A 15,518-nucleotide genomic window follows, 5' to 3' on the forward strand; every position below is an offset into this window, starting at 1 on the left:
CCAATGAGAGGGTATTGAAAAATAACAATCACAAACACAACATATTGGATCCCAGAGACAGGCATTTCGGGGAGCAAAAAAAAAATCAACGCATCAAGCCTTTAGCAAGAGGAGTGATATCGCTCATCCCGGGCAGGATCCTCTGGACCCTAAAGAACGTAGTAGTTCTGTTAAAGCTGACCCGTTTGATGGGAACCCTATGAGGGGAGTATTAGCTTTTAACTACAGTAGGTCTCATTGGATGGGTCGAGAAACATTCAACATGATACTATCTTACTTGGCCATATTCTTAGGAGGCCTACTATAATTCAGGCCCAGAGAGCAAAGTTTTCTGCACAATGACCCTCCCCAAATGAGGGGAGTACTAAATAGGCTCAACCAGCCTTTTTCAAAGAAGTGGAGTAATCTTGCACAGAAGTACCCTCTCAAACAAGGGGCGTACTAGCTGCACTCTTGGAAGTAATATTATGGAGGCTCCTACCAAGCCTCACCACATGATACCGATTTGCAGGGTTCTAGGGAGCTGTTAGCACAATTTTTTCAGTTCTTCACTAAGGGAACTAAGCCCGCTCAACCTGAAGCGCTCGCTTTTAAGGAGACGCTGAGAGGGCCAACCACTCAAATAGCGCATCTAGACTCTATCAAGAAGTCCATAAAGTAGACTTCCTATACCAAGCTAACAGCTTGTCACCTATCTCTCTAAAATTAAAATCCTATCTGTCTAAAATTAAAAACTTTCTCTCCCCGAAAACTCTAGAAATGGCTGTTCATGCGTTTGTTACATCGCGTCTAGATTACTGCAATTCTTTATATTGCGGTATATCTAAATCACAAATTGCACGACTTCAGCTTGTCCAAAATGCTGCTGCCAGATTTCTTTTAAAGCGTCGTAAATATGAACATGTCACTCCTATTCTCAGATCACTTCATTGGCTGCCGATTTGTCAGAGAATAGATTTTAAAATTCTCCTCTTCGTCTATAAATCCCTTCATAACATAGCGCCTGTCTATCTATCAGAACTCCTTCACTCCTATACTCCTTCCAGAAGACTCCGTTCTTGTGATCATGCTTTGCTGGTCGTTCCACGCGCTAGACTGAAGCGTAGAGGTGAGCGTGCATTTGCGGTAGCAGGGCCACGACTCTGGAATACCCTGCCTTTAGAGATCAGGCTGGCCCCTACCCTGTCTATTTTTAAGTCACTGTTAAAAACTTTTCTATTTACTTTAGCGTACTGATTACCCTGATGTGTTTGACTTTTAAAAGTTGTGCTTTTTATTTTTTTACTCTCTTCTGGTTTAATTTTTATGTATGTATGCTATTCTTTACCTTCTGTAAAGAATAGCATACATGTATATGACACGCTCTTGGATGGGGTTGGGGGGTTTGTGCGTATAATACGCGTATCATATGCACGCGAAAAACTGCATACCATATGCACGCCAAATACATTCCACGACGCTAAGTTAGGACGATTCTAACAGAGAAACCGCCTCACTAATGAACATCTTGCATGCCTCACAAGGATTGCAACGACAAGCTACAAATACAACATGAAGAAAGTCAAGGAAATGCATGCATGCTTCCGCTCATCCCAGCATTAATGTAATGCTGCTTTTTTGGATGGCGTGAGGCTTCGGCTTCGTCCCGTTTTTTTAATTCTGCGTGTTCTTCAATCCGCAGCTGCGCGGAGCAGAGTGCACGTCAGAAGCAGAGGTGTGTGTGTGTGTGTGTGTGTGTGTATACATCTGAGCCTCTGTAGCAGATATATGCACCTTTTGTAAAAATGAAAGTTAAGACATCTGTCATTTATTTTTCTCTTGTATTGTATATTCAATTTTCTTTTTGCGGCCCAGTTTTATTATCACAAAAATATACAGGAAAATTAATAGGCTAAACTTTTGTCTACTCTAATTTCACAATTTTTAACTGAAAATATGTCTATGTGATTCATAATGTAGGCCTAATTAACAAACAAGAAATATTAACAAAGCCATTTTCATCAGATTAGGCATTTTTAGTGCTATTGTTATCTAATTTTTTGGCCTTCAGATCATCTTAAAATGCACATATGTTGATCATAGAAATCAAAATTTTCTCGGGGGAGCGAGAAATTATGTGTATGTGATGATACAGAGAAGGCCAGGAGCTTGACCTCTTCAACGTCAATCAGTTGAAATCTTTAAGTAGAACTAAATCTCTCCATGTCCGGGAACTTATGTTTGCCGACGACATCGCCTTTGTTGCTCACTTGCATGAGAATATACAGGAAATTATCACTTGTTTTGCCACAGCGGCAACAACCTATGGACTCAAGATAAGTAAAAAAAAAGAAAATAAATAATGTTCCAGCCACCTCCAGGCACCTTTGAAAGTAGCCAGAACATCCAGATTGGAGGTGAAAATCTAGCCAAAGTCAAAGAGTTCAAATAACTTGGGGCAATAGTCACCTACAATAACAAATTAGATGCCAAATTATTCGACTAAAAGAAAGAGTCTGGTCCAACAAAGACCTCACCATAAATACAAAATGTTCAGTGTATCGCGCAATTGTTTTCCCAGCTCTTCCATATGGGGCAGAATCTTGGACAGTTTATATGACCCAAGCACACAACCTAAACACCTTCATAATGAGACACCTGAGACAAATTTTAGGCATTAAATGGTGGCACCATATATCCAACAAAGCGTTACTAGACAAAACCAACACACTTCGTATGTACGAAACATTAATACAGCGCAATCTGAGATGGGCTGGCCATCTATGCAGACTGGACAATAGTCGACTACCAAAGCAGATTATCTACTCCCAGCTCAAAGAGGGGCATTGTGGCATAGGCAGGCCAAAGTTGCGCTTTATAGACACAGTGAGACAAAATCTCAAGCATAAACAGATCCCATTAGGCAGCTGAGATTTGCAAGCAAAAAATAGGACTCTGTGGAGAAATCTAATTCGAAGGAAGTTGTCATCGGACACGATGGACAGCAGTTGAAACTTTTTTAAATGGCTACCTTCAAATGGCCACAACTTCTCAAAATTTAATCTGATTTCCATGTGTTAAACATCGTCGGAAAGCGTGGCGACTACACTTTCAGAATCTTTGACATAACTCCAAATGCCCCAGAACCAACTCATGTCCCTACTTTCCGTGTTTGGTCACATATGACAGATAGATTGTGTGGTTTAGGTATTCTCTACATTATTTTCAATATCGAAAGTGAAATGCATTGATCTAACAGCATCTGATGTATGGCATTGTGAGTGGAAGAAGTACAGTGAGAAGTGTCTGGTCCCCGCTTACCCCTTTTCCACCAGAATGGTTCATGTTCCGGATCCAGAGCCTGTTCTCAGCCAAACGAACTGGACCCTGACGTGCATTTCCACAGACTTGAGCAATGAATGTTGACGTAATGCTGCCAGTGCACATGTTGTTTACCTGACTATAATATAACCAGTTTAAGTTCAAAAGGTTATTTTGCTGTTCACACACTACAGGGAGTGATTCTAGCATACTGGCAGCTTGCATAATCTCCCAGTACCGTCATATGTCCTTTACAGAGATATTTACATTTTTCAATGGTAGCAAAAATTCTAATAGGGACAAATAATGCTGAAGTAGTGAGAGAGTTTTGCTTAATATTTCATGAATTCACACACCATTATGTTATGTAGGATAATACTAATTATAATAATAACTCTATACATTGTCTCATGGTCACAATCCTTCAGTCGACATCTGACCGTAACACTTTTTGTGCGGGATTTTGTGTAAATAAGGTCATCATTCAAGAGTTAAACAGAATATATGTGAAAATGTGTTGTGAACTCAATGCCAAGTACGGTCATTATACTTAAAGTTATGAAGGAGAGAACCATACACAAGTATAGCATACAGAAAATTAAATGTTGAACAGATCAATCCAAAAAATTGTTTTAGATTATTTTTGCTCTGTTGCATCAGGAAACTTAAATTACTCAGTTAAAGTAAATGCACACAGACAATTTCACTCAATTATTTATTAGTGATTTTATTCATCAAAGGAACACAGTCATCTAGTATTATCACTTCATCATCACTATCTTCAAGGAGAACAGAAGCGTCCATTAAACAGAATGACATTGGAGGGATTATGCCGGATGAAGAAAAGGAACGGGTGGTCTGCGTTAAAGATTTTTGGGGTTGGTGGTGGGAGCCTTGCGCAACATTTTTTCATGAAGACGCCGGTGGCTGCAGCCGCTTCGGTTCCTTCCTCATTGAGTTCAACAAAGGCTTTATGAATCACCTTTGACACCACCAGGTCTTTGGTGGAGGTCATGCCTGAAAGGTTCACCTTCTTCGGGTCAAAGACATCCTCCATTCCCATGCTGATCAGAAGAGTCTTCATGTCGTATTTTTCCTCCATCTTGAATCTGGGTAGAGACACTTCAACCTCTTGTTCAAGCATGACTTCTTTCTTGGTCCACTGCATGAGCTTCTCATTCGTCAGTGCTTTTTCAAGCTGGATAATAAAGAGATACATGTTAAGTGTGTCTGTTTGCATAAACTGGGGTCTGTTTGTACAGCAACTGTAACAATAGTTTTTTGTGTTTAATTGGATTAAGTCATGGAGACAGTAACTTGAATACACTGCCTCTTCAGTGACATAGATATATGCAGTATTAACCCTGTAAAACATCATACAGTTAAATAGAACAGTTTATTAACATTTACACACACACACACACACACACACACACACACACACATATGAGTGTATATCTGTAATATACACTCACCTAAAGGATTATTAGGAACACTTGTTAAGTTTCTCATTAGTGCAATTATCTAATCAAGCAATCACATCACAGTTGCTTTAATGCATTTAGGAGTGTGGTCCTGGTTAAGACAATCTCCTGAACTCCAAACTGAATCTCAGAATGGGAAAGAAAGGTGATTTAAGCAATTTTGAGCATGGCATGGTTGTTAGTTCCAGATGGGCCGGTCTGAGTATTTCACAATCTGCTCAGTTACTGTGATTTTCACGCACAACCATTTATAGGGTTTGCAAAGAATGGTGTGAAAAAAGGGAAAATCATCCAGTATGCGGCAGTCCTGTGGGGGAAAATGCCTTGTTGATGCTAGAGGTCAAAGGAGAGTGGGCCGACTGATTCAAGCTGATAGAAGAGCAACTTTGACTGAAATAAACACACATTACAACCGAGATTTGCAGCAAAGCATTTGTGAAGCCACAACACGCACAACCTTGAGGCGGATGGGCTACAACAGCAGAAGACCCCACCGGCTACCACTCATCTCCACTACAAATAGGAAAAAGACGCTACAATTTGCACAAGCTCACCAAAATTGAACAGTTGAAGACTGGAAAATTTTTGCCTGGTCTGATAAGTCTTGATTTCTGTTGAGACATTCAGATGGTAGAGTCAGAATTTGGCGTAAACAGAATGAGAACATGGATCCATCATGCCTTGTGCAGGCTGTGCAGGCTGGTGGTGGTGGTGTAATGATGTGGGGGATGTTTTCTTGGCACACTTTAGGCCCTTAGTGCCAATTGGGCCTCATTTAAATGCCACAGCCTACCTGAGCATTGTTTCTGACCATGTCCATCTCTTTATGACCACCATGTACCCATCCTCTCATGGCTACTTCCAGCAGGATAATGCACCATGTCACAAAGCTCAAATCATTTCAAATTGGTTTGAAACTAAACTGTACTAAAATAGACCCCACAGTCACCAGATCTCAACCCAATAGAGCATCTTTGGGATGTGGTGGAACGGGAGCTTCGTGCCCTGGATGTGCATCCCACAAATCTCCATCAACTGCAAGATGCTATCCTAACATTTCTAAAGAATGCTTTCAGCACCTTGTTGAATCAATGCCATGTAGAATTAAAGCAGTTCTGAAGGCGAAAGGGGGTCAAACACAGTATTAGTAATGGTGTTCCTTATAATCCTTTAGGTGAGCGTATTCAAGTAAACCTAAGTGGCTTCAGTCCAGAAAGTGTTCATCAAAATAATATATAAGTTATACTTCAATTTACTTGATATAAATATGTTTTGATATAAGTGTTTTTGTAGAAACTATCAATCTGTGCAGTCTCACCTTCTGAAGGCCAGTGGTGTCGTCTTCCATCTCATTAGGAAGGATGATCAACATACTGAGATTCTTCCCGACATACGGCAGCTTCAGAACCTGACTGTTCATCTCTGGGATGAAGGCCAGAGGAAACTGCTCTTTTTGATGCATCATTTTCACTGGTTTAGTTTGAGTCTGCAAAATATCAGTGGAAAAACTTTAGAACTGCTCTTTTCAAGACCGTAATTTTTTTTTTTTTAAAGAGCATTAAATCACACCTTGTTCAGCTTAAACTGCTCATCTCTGGTGGCTTCCCTTAGGAATTTCTTCTCCCATTTTCCCTTAAAGTAGATGGCGTTCACCAAGACCAGTCTCGTCGTCGCACAGACGACTCCCTGTGGTATTAAGTCCTTGATCTTATCTAAAATACAAATGGACGTGGTCTATTTTGAGCAGTGATTTGAATTGATTCTCATAAGCCTAATGAATTTATTGAATCTCTTAATTATGTTTAATTAAGTTTGAGAGGAGTATGTTCAGATAATCTACCCAAACAGCACAAGAGGAGGCTTATATATAAAGCCAACTTACCTCTCTCCATGACACACTGATTTTCCAGCATTTTTCTCCTCTACCCCAACTCCTCTTTACCAATTATTCCCATCCCAGTCATGGATAGGAAGGAGTGCTCTGAGTTTGGGCCAAATTCTAAACTTCCAAAAATATGCCACACATGCATATTTTATACTATATCTGATTATATGTAAGTGTGAACACTATATTGTTACTTTAGTATCAATAAAAAAACTGTGTTAAAGCATATGTCTCAAAGTTCTTATGGAAATGTAAACTTAACAGCCAAATAAAAAGTGCATTAAAGTCAAAACTTTAACCTTTTGCTATATATAAAGAACTTTATAGTTCAAGAAACCATAAAGCTGAACGTGGCCCTTGATAAATCATTTTGCTTAAAGAACAGCAAATAATGCAAATAATTATTTATGGAATAAATTTATGTGGGTTTTCACCTTGTGTTTGTTTCTCCACCCATTTGTTGATGTTGACGCGAAGTGCCTCTGATTTGGTCTTGAAGTCCACCTTCTCCAGTCTGGCTTCATAGTATATTTTTGCATCATTAAGGAATTTCTGTAACATAGCAAACCGATTGAGGTGAAAATGATATTAGAGCTGAGAACATTTCCAGAACCTCCAGTGAATAAACTGAGTCTTACCTCAACAAACTGGTAGGATTGCTCTCCATAGAGGCGGTTGGCAATACTCAATGTATACGGGACTCCTGGTTTGTTCAGCTCACTCATAAACTTCTTGAAGTTGGAATGAATTTCGTCCACATGATGCTCTGCAGTCACAGAGTGGGCTTTGGGAGGGCCTCTAAAGCCCAAGACCTACACAGCATTATTGGGGGTAGAATTAATAAAGATAACCGCACTATTCTGATAAGTTCAACGTATAGTCTTAAAATACAGATATAGTTTAAAATATGATGTTGCATCAAACACACAAATTGTCACTTTTGGAGATACTCGAACAGACTTTAATCTAATAAATCAACACCAAACAAGAAAATCTAGGTGAATATACAACTATGTTACACATTGACGATAAACAATACAGGACAATGGACTGACTAAAACTGAGGGCTTAAGTACAAAAAGCAAACAAAAGAGCTAACGAGTTCGATGAACTTCACTCACTGGAACGGATTTGGGAATTTCACTCACTGGAGCAGGCTCTGGTATTTCACTCACTGGAATGGATTTAGGAATTTCCCTCACTGGAACGGACTATGGGATTTCACTCACTAGAACGGACTCGGGAATGGACTCTGGAGAGGAGCTCCTGATGGTAAGGTCCGTGGAAAGGCTTGAACACAGGCTCTGGGTTAGCTGGATTGCCCAAATGTTTATGGAATGAGATTGAATGACGACAGGTAATGTCTTAATTAATTTCCTCAAGAACAAAATCAAAACCTTTATCCAGATAACATAGTTAATATAATCAACCAATGATCAACTGCATTTACCATGAGAAAGAAACTATTGTTGATATAAAGCATCATCTAGTATCATCTAGTCCCAGAGAGACTGCAGGGCTGACACAGCCAGAGATCTTCTGCAGGTAATCTCTGGTTTTAGGCCCCCATTGTCTGTCACTATGGATCCCAGATACACAAAGTTCTTGACAGGCTTTACAGTGTCATTGCCAAGCCGCAGGGAAGGTGGATGCAGTTTGCCACCGACGTACATGAACTTGGTTTTTGTCCAGCTCAACTGGAGGCCAAGCTTCTCAGCCTCTTCACTGTATATGCCCAGAGCATCTCTCAGCTGGCTGTAGGACGTGCTGAGCAGGATGATACCATCAGCATACTCCAGGTCAGTCAGGGTGTAACTGCCGAAGGACACTCCGAGAACCCGCTCACAAACCCTGGGCATCAGATGGTCAATGATGCAGTTGAAGAGGTCGGGAGCAGCCACACAGCCCTGGCGAATGCCACTGGAGATGGGAAGTCAGTCTGAGTCTCTGCCATTGATGTAGACACAGCTCTGAGCATTGCTATAAAGCAACTTGAACAGGGAAATGATCTTGGGTGGTGCTACTAGGATGTGTAGGATACTCCACAGTGAAGTGTGGCAAACGGTGTCAAAGGTAGCCTTCAGATCTATGAACCCGATGTAAAGATTGCAACGGAATTCATAGGTCTTCTCTATCAGCAAGCGAACGGCAGAGATTTGGTCTGTTGAGCTGTTTGGCATGAAGCCAGCCTGCTGGGGATGGCGCCTGCTCGACAATGCTTTCACCGCCTGATTTTAAGCATCTCAGCGATTGAGTTTTCCTGTTGTTAAGTTTTTCCAGAGCGGCTGTCACTTCTTCAGGTGTGACAGGGTCTGTACTGCAGACAGCACTGGGGACTGCAGCGTTAATGGCCGATGAGATGGCGTGATCAGCCGGGGAGGTACCGTGCTGCAGAAGGAGGCTGACGAGTCGAAAGCATCCGAAGACATTGTGGGCGGACTCGATGACACTTTCCTTGAAGGTCTGCCAGTCATTCACCTTGTCGGTAGCCAGGTTATCAAAGGTGGTGTGGATGGCGCAACTGAAGTCTGTGGCGATGTTTGGGTCACTGAGTAGGGAGGAGTCCAGGCGAGGCTGTGTCTTGCTGTGCTGGTTAGCTTGCAGCTTTAACTTGAGCTGGGTCACCAGCAGGCAATGGTCTGTTTTGCCGAGCTCTGCTCCTCTGTACACATGGCAGTTGGTGACAAACTGCATCCAGCGTCGAGAGATGAGGATATGGTCTAACACTTTCCTGGTTCTGCCATCTGGGCTGTACCATGTCCAGTGATGGTTAAGCTTCCGGGGAAACCAGGTATCAGCAATGCAGAGGTTGTTATGGTGACAGAGAAGGAGTAGGCGGTTACCGTTGTCATTTGTGGACCTGTTAGCAAAGGTTGTGGCAACAGGCCAGCCTGTGGACCGATCACTACTAGACAGGGTGGCGTTGGGATCGGTGAGGATGATGGTGATGTTGTGTGGTGAGGCTTGGGCAACACCCTGATAGAGTTAGGCATCCTTCGCATCCTCATCAGCGACATTGGTAGGGGCATAAGCTACAATTACTGCCTTACTGCCTAAACTCCCCACAGTTAGGAGCTAACAAATTAACAAGGTAACAGATGAATGGGACGAATCAATGAAACACACAGGAAAACTATAGGTCAAAGGAAAACAGTAACCGGGCAGAATGAAAATGAATATAAAACAGAACATAACTCTGTATACATATAGCCTATTAGTATAAGTGTGAGCTCACCTTAATTATCTGAGCCGATGTGTTTCCTCTAGCACCAAGCAAGACCATGGCCAGAGCCGAGGAGATGCTGACAGGAGAGTAGAACACATTTCCTGATGCGTTTCCTCCGCTGATCTTCTTAAACAGGTTGAGGGAGAACTGTGTGTTTGCTGCAGACAACGGCTCCATTTTCACAAGCTGAACAAGAAATAGAAGTTTGAATAACAGCAGATTTGAAGATCTTCTTCATCATAACACACAATCTAGTTCAATAAATAACTGATAGTAAATTAATCAATAAATGTTATTACTGTGTGGGTTACCATTTAACCCTCTGGGGTTCTTCGGTCATTTCTGACCCGAATTTTTTTTTGAAAGAAATGTTAAAAATCGTAGCTTCATCTGAATGGTACGAAACTTGGTGAGGGTATTGGTACTTGGTATATGGACAGAAAAAAAAATTGGGGACAGGATTGGAAAAGTCTAAGTGGTCGTAAAAAAAATAGTCACACTCGGGGCCTTCGGGTCAAAAAAGACCCCCATAGGAAATGAATGGGAAATTGGCAAAAATATGAAAATACAGAGTTTTTTGTGCATATAATCTACAAATCAGCCAGGATGCAGAAAAAAAGGACTCAACAGTGAAGGGGTGAATCTCTAAAACATCAAGAGTGCAAAACAGACAAACAAAAACTCACACACACACACACACACACACACAGGTTCTGTAATGCACTATAGTGGTAAAAATGTGCTATTGCGTGATAAAAATGCTCACTGTGTCCACCAGATGGCACCAATCAAATAAAAAAAATGCTTTCATGAGGCCTAGGCTTGACTCTAAAATGAAATACAGCTTTAATAAAAAAAGGAAAAAATAAATAAAATAAAATTCTATTATATTCAATGGGAAAAAATGGGTCATAATTATTGCATAAATATTATTTATAAATCATAAAATTATCTCAAAACACCAAAAAAGAAAAGAAAAAATATTATTGAACAAAAATATATTTCATTGATTTTACTCAATTTTTTTTTTTTTGATTCCCGACCTCCGGGTCCTTTTAGACCCGAAGGTCCTGAGTGTGACCCATAAATGAAGAACCCCAGAGGGTTAAACTGCATACATAAAACTTCATCTAAAAGCATTACCTAGAGTAGTCGACAGAAATGATGAAGTTTTCCAGCGTGTCTGAGGCGAATGAATCTCTGGTCATGGGTGTCGCTCTAATAAATGCTGCCTCGCCCTAAAACACCCATGCTTTAAGCCAATCAGCAAATCAGCTTGTAACATACCCTGTAATTATTAAACTGATGTCTCTCAACCTGGAACAGCATCAAATTGCATGATTCATTCTGCATTTTTTATCATAAAAAAATAAATAACTAAAGAAAGTAACCTCAACTCAAGAAAGATAAATGATAATTATATTAAACATAATGTTATTACAACTTAATAATGGAATAACCGATGCCGGTTGGAAGTTAGTATCACTGTGAGAGTTTTACAAAATAATAAAACCATAATGAAAATAATGATCCTTATCACACATACTCAAAGGATAAATGCTTGTCTAAACAATGTTTGAGTTACAATAATTGGCACTTCATAGTGATTGTTATCTGTAGTTTTTACTAAGGTATTTGTGTCAGTTGGTTGCATAAAAAACTCATGTCATGTGCATGTCAAAGTCATGTGTTTATGTGTTTATTGAAATGCTTTTTCATACTTGATATTATACAATATAAAAATAATTCAATAATTATTTATAAGAAATACAGTATGAGGTTGTTTGTTTAAAGTAAATTGTGTTTTACTATACTGTCAACTCAGTAAAAAATCCTACTGTGGAATTACGATGTAATAATGCAACTATTAACCTGGGATGTAGTCAAGTCACCTTTATTTATAAATCACTTTTTACAATAGCGATTGTTTAAAAGCAGCTGTACCGTAATTCCACACTAAAATGTTTAACAGTAAAAATCTATATATCCGTCCGTCCGTCCATAAATCAGCAGAAATGATTCCATTGTGTCTGAGGTGAATGAATCGACAGTTATGGGGGTCATTGTAATAAATGCTTCCTCACCCTAAACTACCCTGGCTTTAAGCCAATCAATAAATCAGCTTGTAACAAAACCGGTTATTACTAAACTGATGTTTATCCACCTGGAACAGCATCAAATTGCACAATTCAATAATTGTGTTAAGCAATTAACCTAAACAACAAGAAAGGTAAATGATTAAATAAAATATATTTTTTTGCAATGATTATTTCTCATTTTGACTATTGCTTGACTACCTGGTCTCTTGCATGCCCAGCAACACTCCAAACCATAGAAAGTCTCTACAAAAAGGCATTAAAAATATTTGATAAAAAATCAGTATCACATCACTTCTGTCATGTTTTGAAAAAACATAGACTATTGGGTTTTCATAATATGATTAATTTGAAAATGGCCTGTCAGATTTACAAAGTTTTACATTCCCTCGCTCCTTCACCTCTGAAGGATTTTATCAAAACTAAAGATTCTTCACAAAGGACCACGCGAGCCTCCACCAGAGGAGACTTGATAATACCCCACAGGTATACCACCTTTGGACAGACAGTCCTGTCTGTCCCAGGTGGGAACATGTGGAATAGTCTTCCTCTAACATTGAGAGAATGCCCTACATACAGCTTGTTCAAAGTCCAATTAAAAAAATGGTTATGGGCAAACCAAAGTTGCACACATTAGTGAGTATGTTGCGTCGTATTTTAACTTTTGTATTTCGTCATGTGCATATGGATGTATTTCTGATGACTAATTAATTTTTGATTCTTATGTAAATATAGTTTATAGGACATTTGATAACGGTTGTTTTTGTGAGCTATGTGACCTTAGCTCGTGGGACTACGGATGGAAATTAGCCCTCGGCTACAATCCGGCATGTTTACATGCATGTATTCCATGTTGTGTTCATTAACATGCACTGTCCCAATCAAATAAAAACTAAATAAATAAATGATTATTGTATTACAGTTTTTCTCAGTTGCTTTGGTGCATTTCTCACATCACTATTTACATTTGCACAACAGTAAGTTCAACCTCCACAACATTTAGTAATTTGTGCACATCATAGTAGCAGTTACTTAGCCTGACGTGGTCATACTCAATTCTAGTCAGAATATGAGTCTTATGCTCCATTGGGCTGTGATTATGGGGCGTGTTTCAACCGAACCAAGAAAGACCTCATTTGGATAGACCTACAACCAATCAGAGCAACGAAGCGACGCCTTACGTTAGTTGTCAAATGTCAACAGAACTCAACTACACCGTGTTGCCAAGTCCGCGTTTTTGTCCGCGGGTTGTTTTCCATGTCCGCTTGTTGAAGCGACTATTATGGTGATATATAGACCCATGAGTGCGAATTTTAGCCGGCAACCTTGCCAAAACAACACAATTTACCCTAAACAGATTTTTTTTGGAGAGGGTTATTGGGTTATTAAAGGTTATTGATAACATTACTTATAGGCAACTAGTCATCATATCTTCCGCTTCAGGAAACATGTTAATGCTCAGCAGTAGACATATGGTATATTTCCATTGTACTAAAATGCATTCATTTACAATGGGTATATATGTGGCTGAAACAGGTAGCCAGTGCCTCCCAAATTTTTCAGCATTAACATTTGATTAAAACATTATAGTCATTATGGCCTGTAGAAAAATGTTTTTTTGAGGAGGTGGGGTAGTGCACTGGCCCCTGTGGTGTGGCCTAAGCTTTTGTCTTTAATGGCATTTTTTTTCCCTTACATTACTTTTACTTTTATACTTTAAGTAGTTTTGAAAACCAGTACTTTTACACTTTTACTTAAGCAAAAAGCTTGAGTTGATACTTCAACTTCTACAGAAGTATATTTAAACCCTAGTATCTATACTTCCACTTGAGTAATGAATGCGAGTACTTTTGACACCTCTGCCTGCTGCCACGAATGCCCTTCCATTCTTGTGAGATGTAGTCTTTAGTGTCTTAGATGGCTTAGATGGCAGTGTCGGAGCTTTGAGCCTTGATGCTACTCCTAATGAGAGATAGCTTGCAAACATCTCATCAACACAAGCATTGACACATAACCATGCTCAAATATCCTCTTGACATCTGCATAGTTTGCATGCTTATGGTGATGGATGTGAGCAGAGTATGGATTCTACCATGCCTTCTCGATCTTAAAATGGAGATCAGGAAGGAATGAAAGCCTCACGGGAGTGTGTGTGTGTGTGTGTGTGAAAATACGGTTTGTACAGTATAAAAACCATTACGCCTATGGAGAGTCCCTGTAAACCACATAGACCAACATGTGTGTGTGTGTGTGTGTGTGTGTGTGTGTGTGTGTGTGTGTGTGTGTGTGTGTGTGTGTGTGTGTGTGTGTGTGTGTGTGTGTGTGTGTGTGTGTGTGTGTGTACTTCATCAGCACTGGTGGCTGGTAAAAAAAAAAATGTAAGAAAAACGTTAACAGAAGGAAACCATAAAGATTTAAAATAGTTTTTTAAACACATTTTACAGAAAGATCAGGATTAAGTTAATCAAATTCACACTTTATGTATACAGTGCAACAGCAAAACTAAAAAAAAAATTATATTTGTTTACAGTATTTGTTCTTTTTTTATACAAATAAATAACTACAAGTCATTCTGCAATACCAAACAGGACCACATGGAGATGCCAAGAACACTACCAGCCTTGACCTTACAGCAGATATTTACAGATCCATTTTAAAGAATGTTGGTATTCAAATATATCCATAGCAGGGAGAAGAAAAATACAGTGGAAGTCAATGGATGCCGTCAACTGTCTGGTTACCAATATTCTTTTAAATCTATTCTTTTGTGTTCAACAGAATAAAGAAACTCGTACAGGTTTGGAACAACATTAGGGTGAGTAAATAATGACAGAATTTTCATTTTTGGATAAACTATCCCTTTAAAAACAAACATTACACCAACTGTGAACATACTTTTGTCACCATAATCATTAAGACTGCTGTTCTTAAAATACACAACAAGCTCCTACAAGTGCTTTCAACCTTTTTTCGTATTTATTTCTGGGTTCCTTTGTAACGAATTATGTTTTTTTAGTAAACACTTCTACAAAATCCATCAACTTATTTAAAAAGCCATGAGTCAAACTGCCCAACTAAAGGAAACGCTGATCACCATAATGGTAACCAAAATATTTAATTAAACCTTAAACATCTAAACCTCTGTTAATTCTCAATAAGAGCTTCTACATACACCTGGCATAAATAAAGTCAATCTGGTTAGTAATAAGTGAAGCTGGTAATGCTGTTTGTGGAATTGTTTAATCCTCCTCTGCTGAGCTCTTGAGAGATTTAATGTCTTCTTTTCTTCAGTGATTCTGCTCATTATCCACAGGTGTCACCACTAATGATCAAGCATAATTTAATTAATCACTTAATTATATCATTATCTTTAACACTGTTTCAGTACACTGGGGATTTGGCTGTGAACCCCTGTAGTTTTGTTTCATAACATGTCACATTAGAACAGCAAATCTAGTTTAAAGAGAATACAAGCCATATATTCTGTTTCAGCATGTCACATTGTAGAACCTGAAGAGTTGCTGGTT

General features: G+C 39.3%; 1 protein-coding gene across 1 annotated transcript; it reads right to left on the reverse strand.

Moving 5' to 3' along the window:
• Nucleotides 1-4,027: 4,027 nt before the first annotated feature.
• On the reverse strand, nt 4,028-11,072 carry LOC137082574 (leukocyte elastase inhibitor-like). The gene is made up of 7 exons (XM_067447837.1): nt 11,039-11,072; nt 9,905-10,081; nt 7,308-7,481; nt 7,104-7,221; nt 6,354-6,496; nt 6,103-6,270; nt 4,028-4,498 (listed from the first exon to the last, which is right to left on the reverse strand). The coding sequence occupies exons 2-7, from the start codon at nt 10,070-10,072 to the stop codon at nt 4,082-4,084; spliced, it is 1,188 nt and encodes a 395-aa protein (XP_067303938.1). The 5' UTR covers nt 10,073-10,081; nt 11,039-11,072; the 3' UTR covers nt 4,028-4,081.
• Nucleotides 11,073-15,518: the final 4,446 nt, after the last annotated feature.

Source organism: Pseudorasbora parva, chromosome 7 (genome assembly GCF_024679245.1).
Source record: "Pseudorasbora parva isolate DD20220531a chromosome 7, ASM2467924v1, whole genome shotgun sequence".
In the NCBI taxonomy this organism is placed as follows: Eukaryota; Metazoa; Chordata; class Actinopteri; order Cypriniformes; family Gobionidae; genus Pseudorasbora; species Pseudorasbora parva.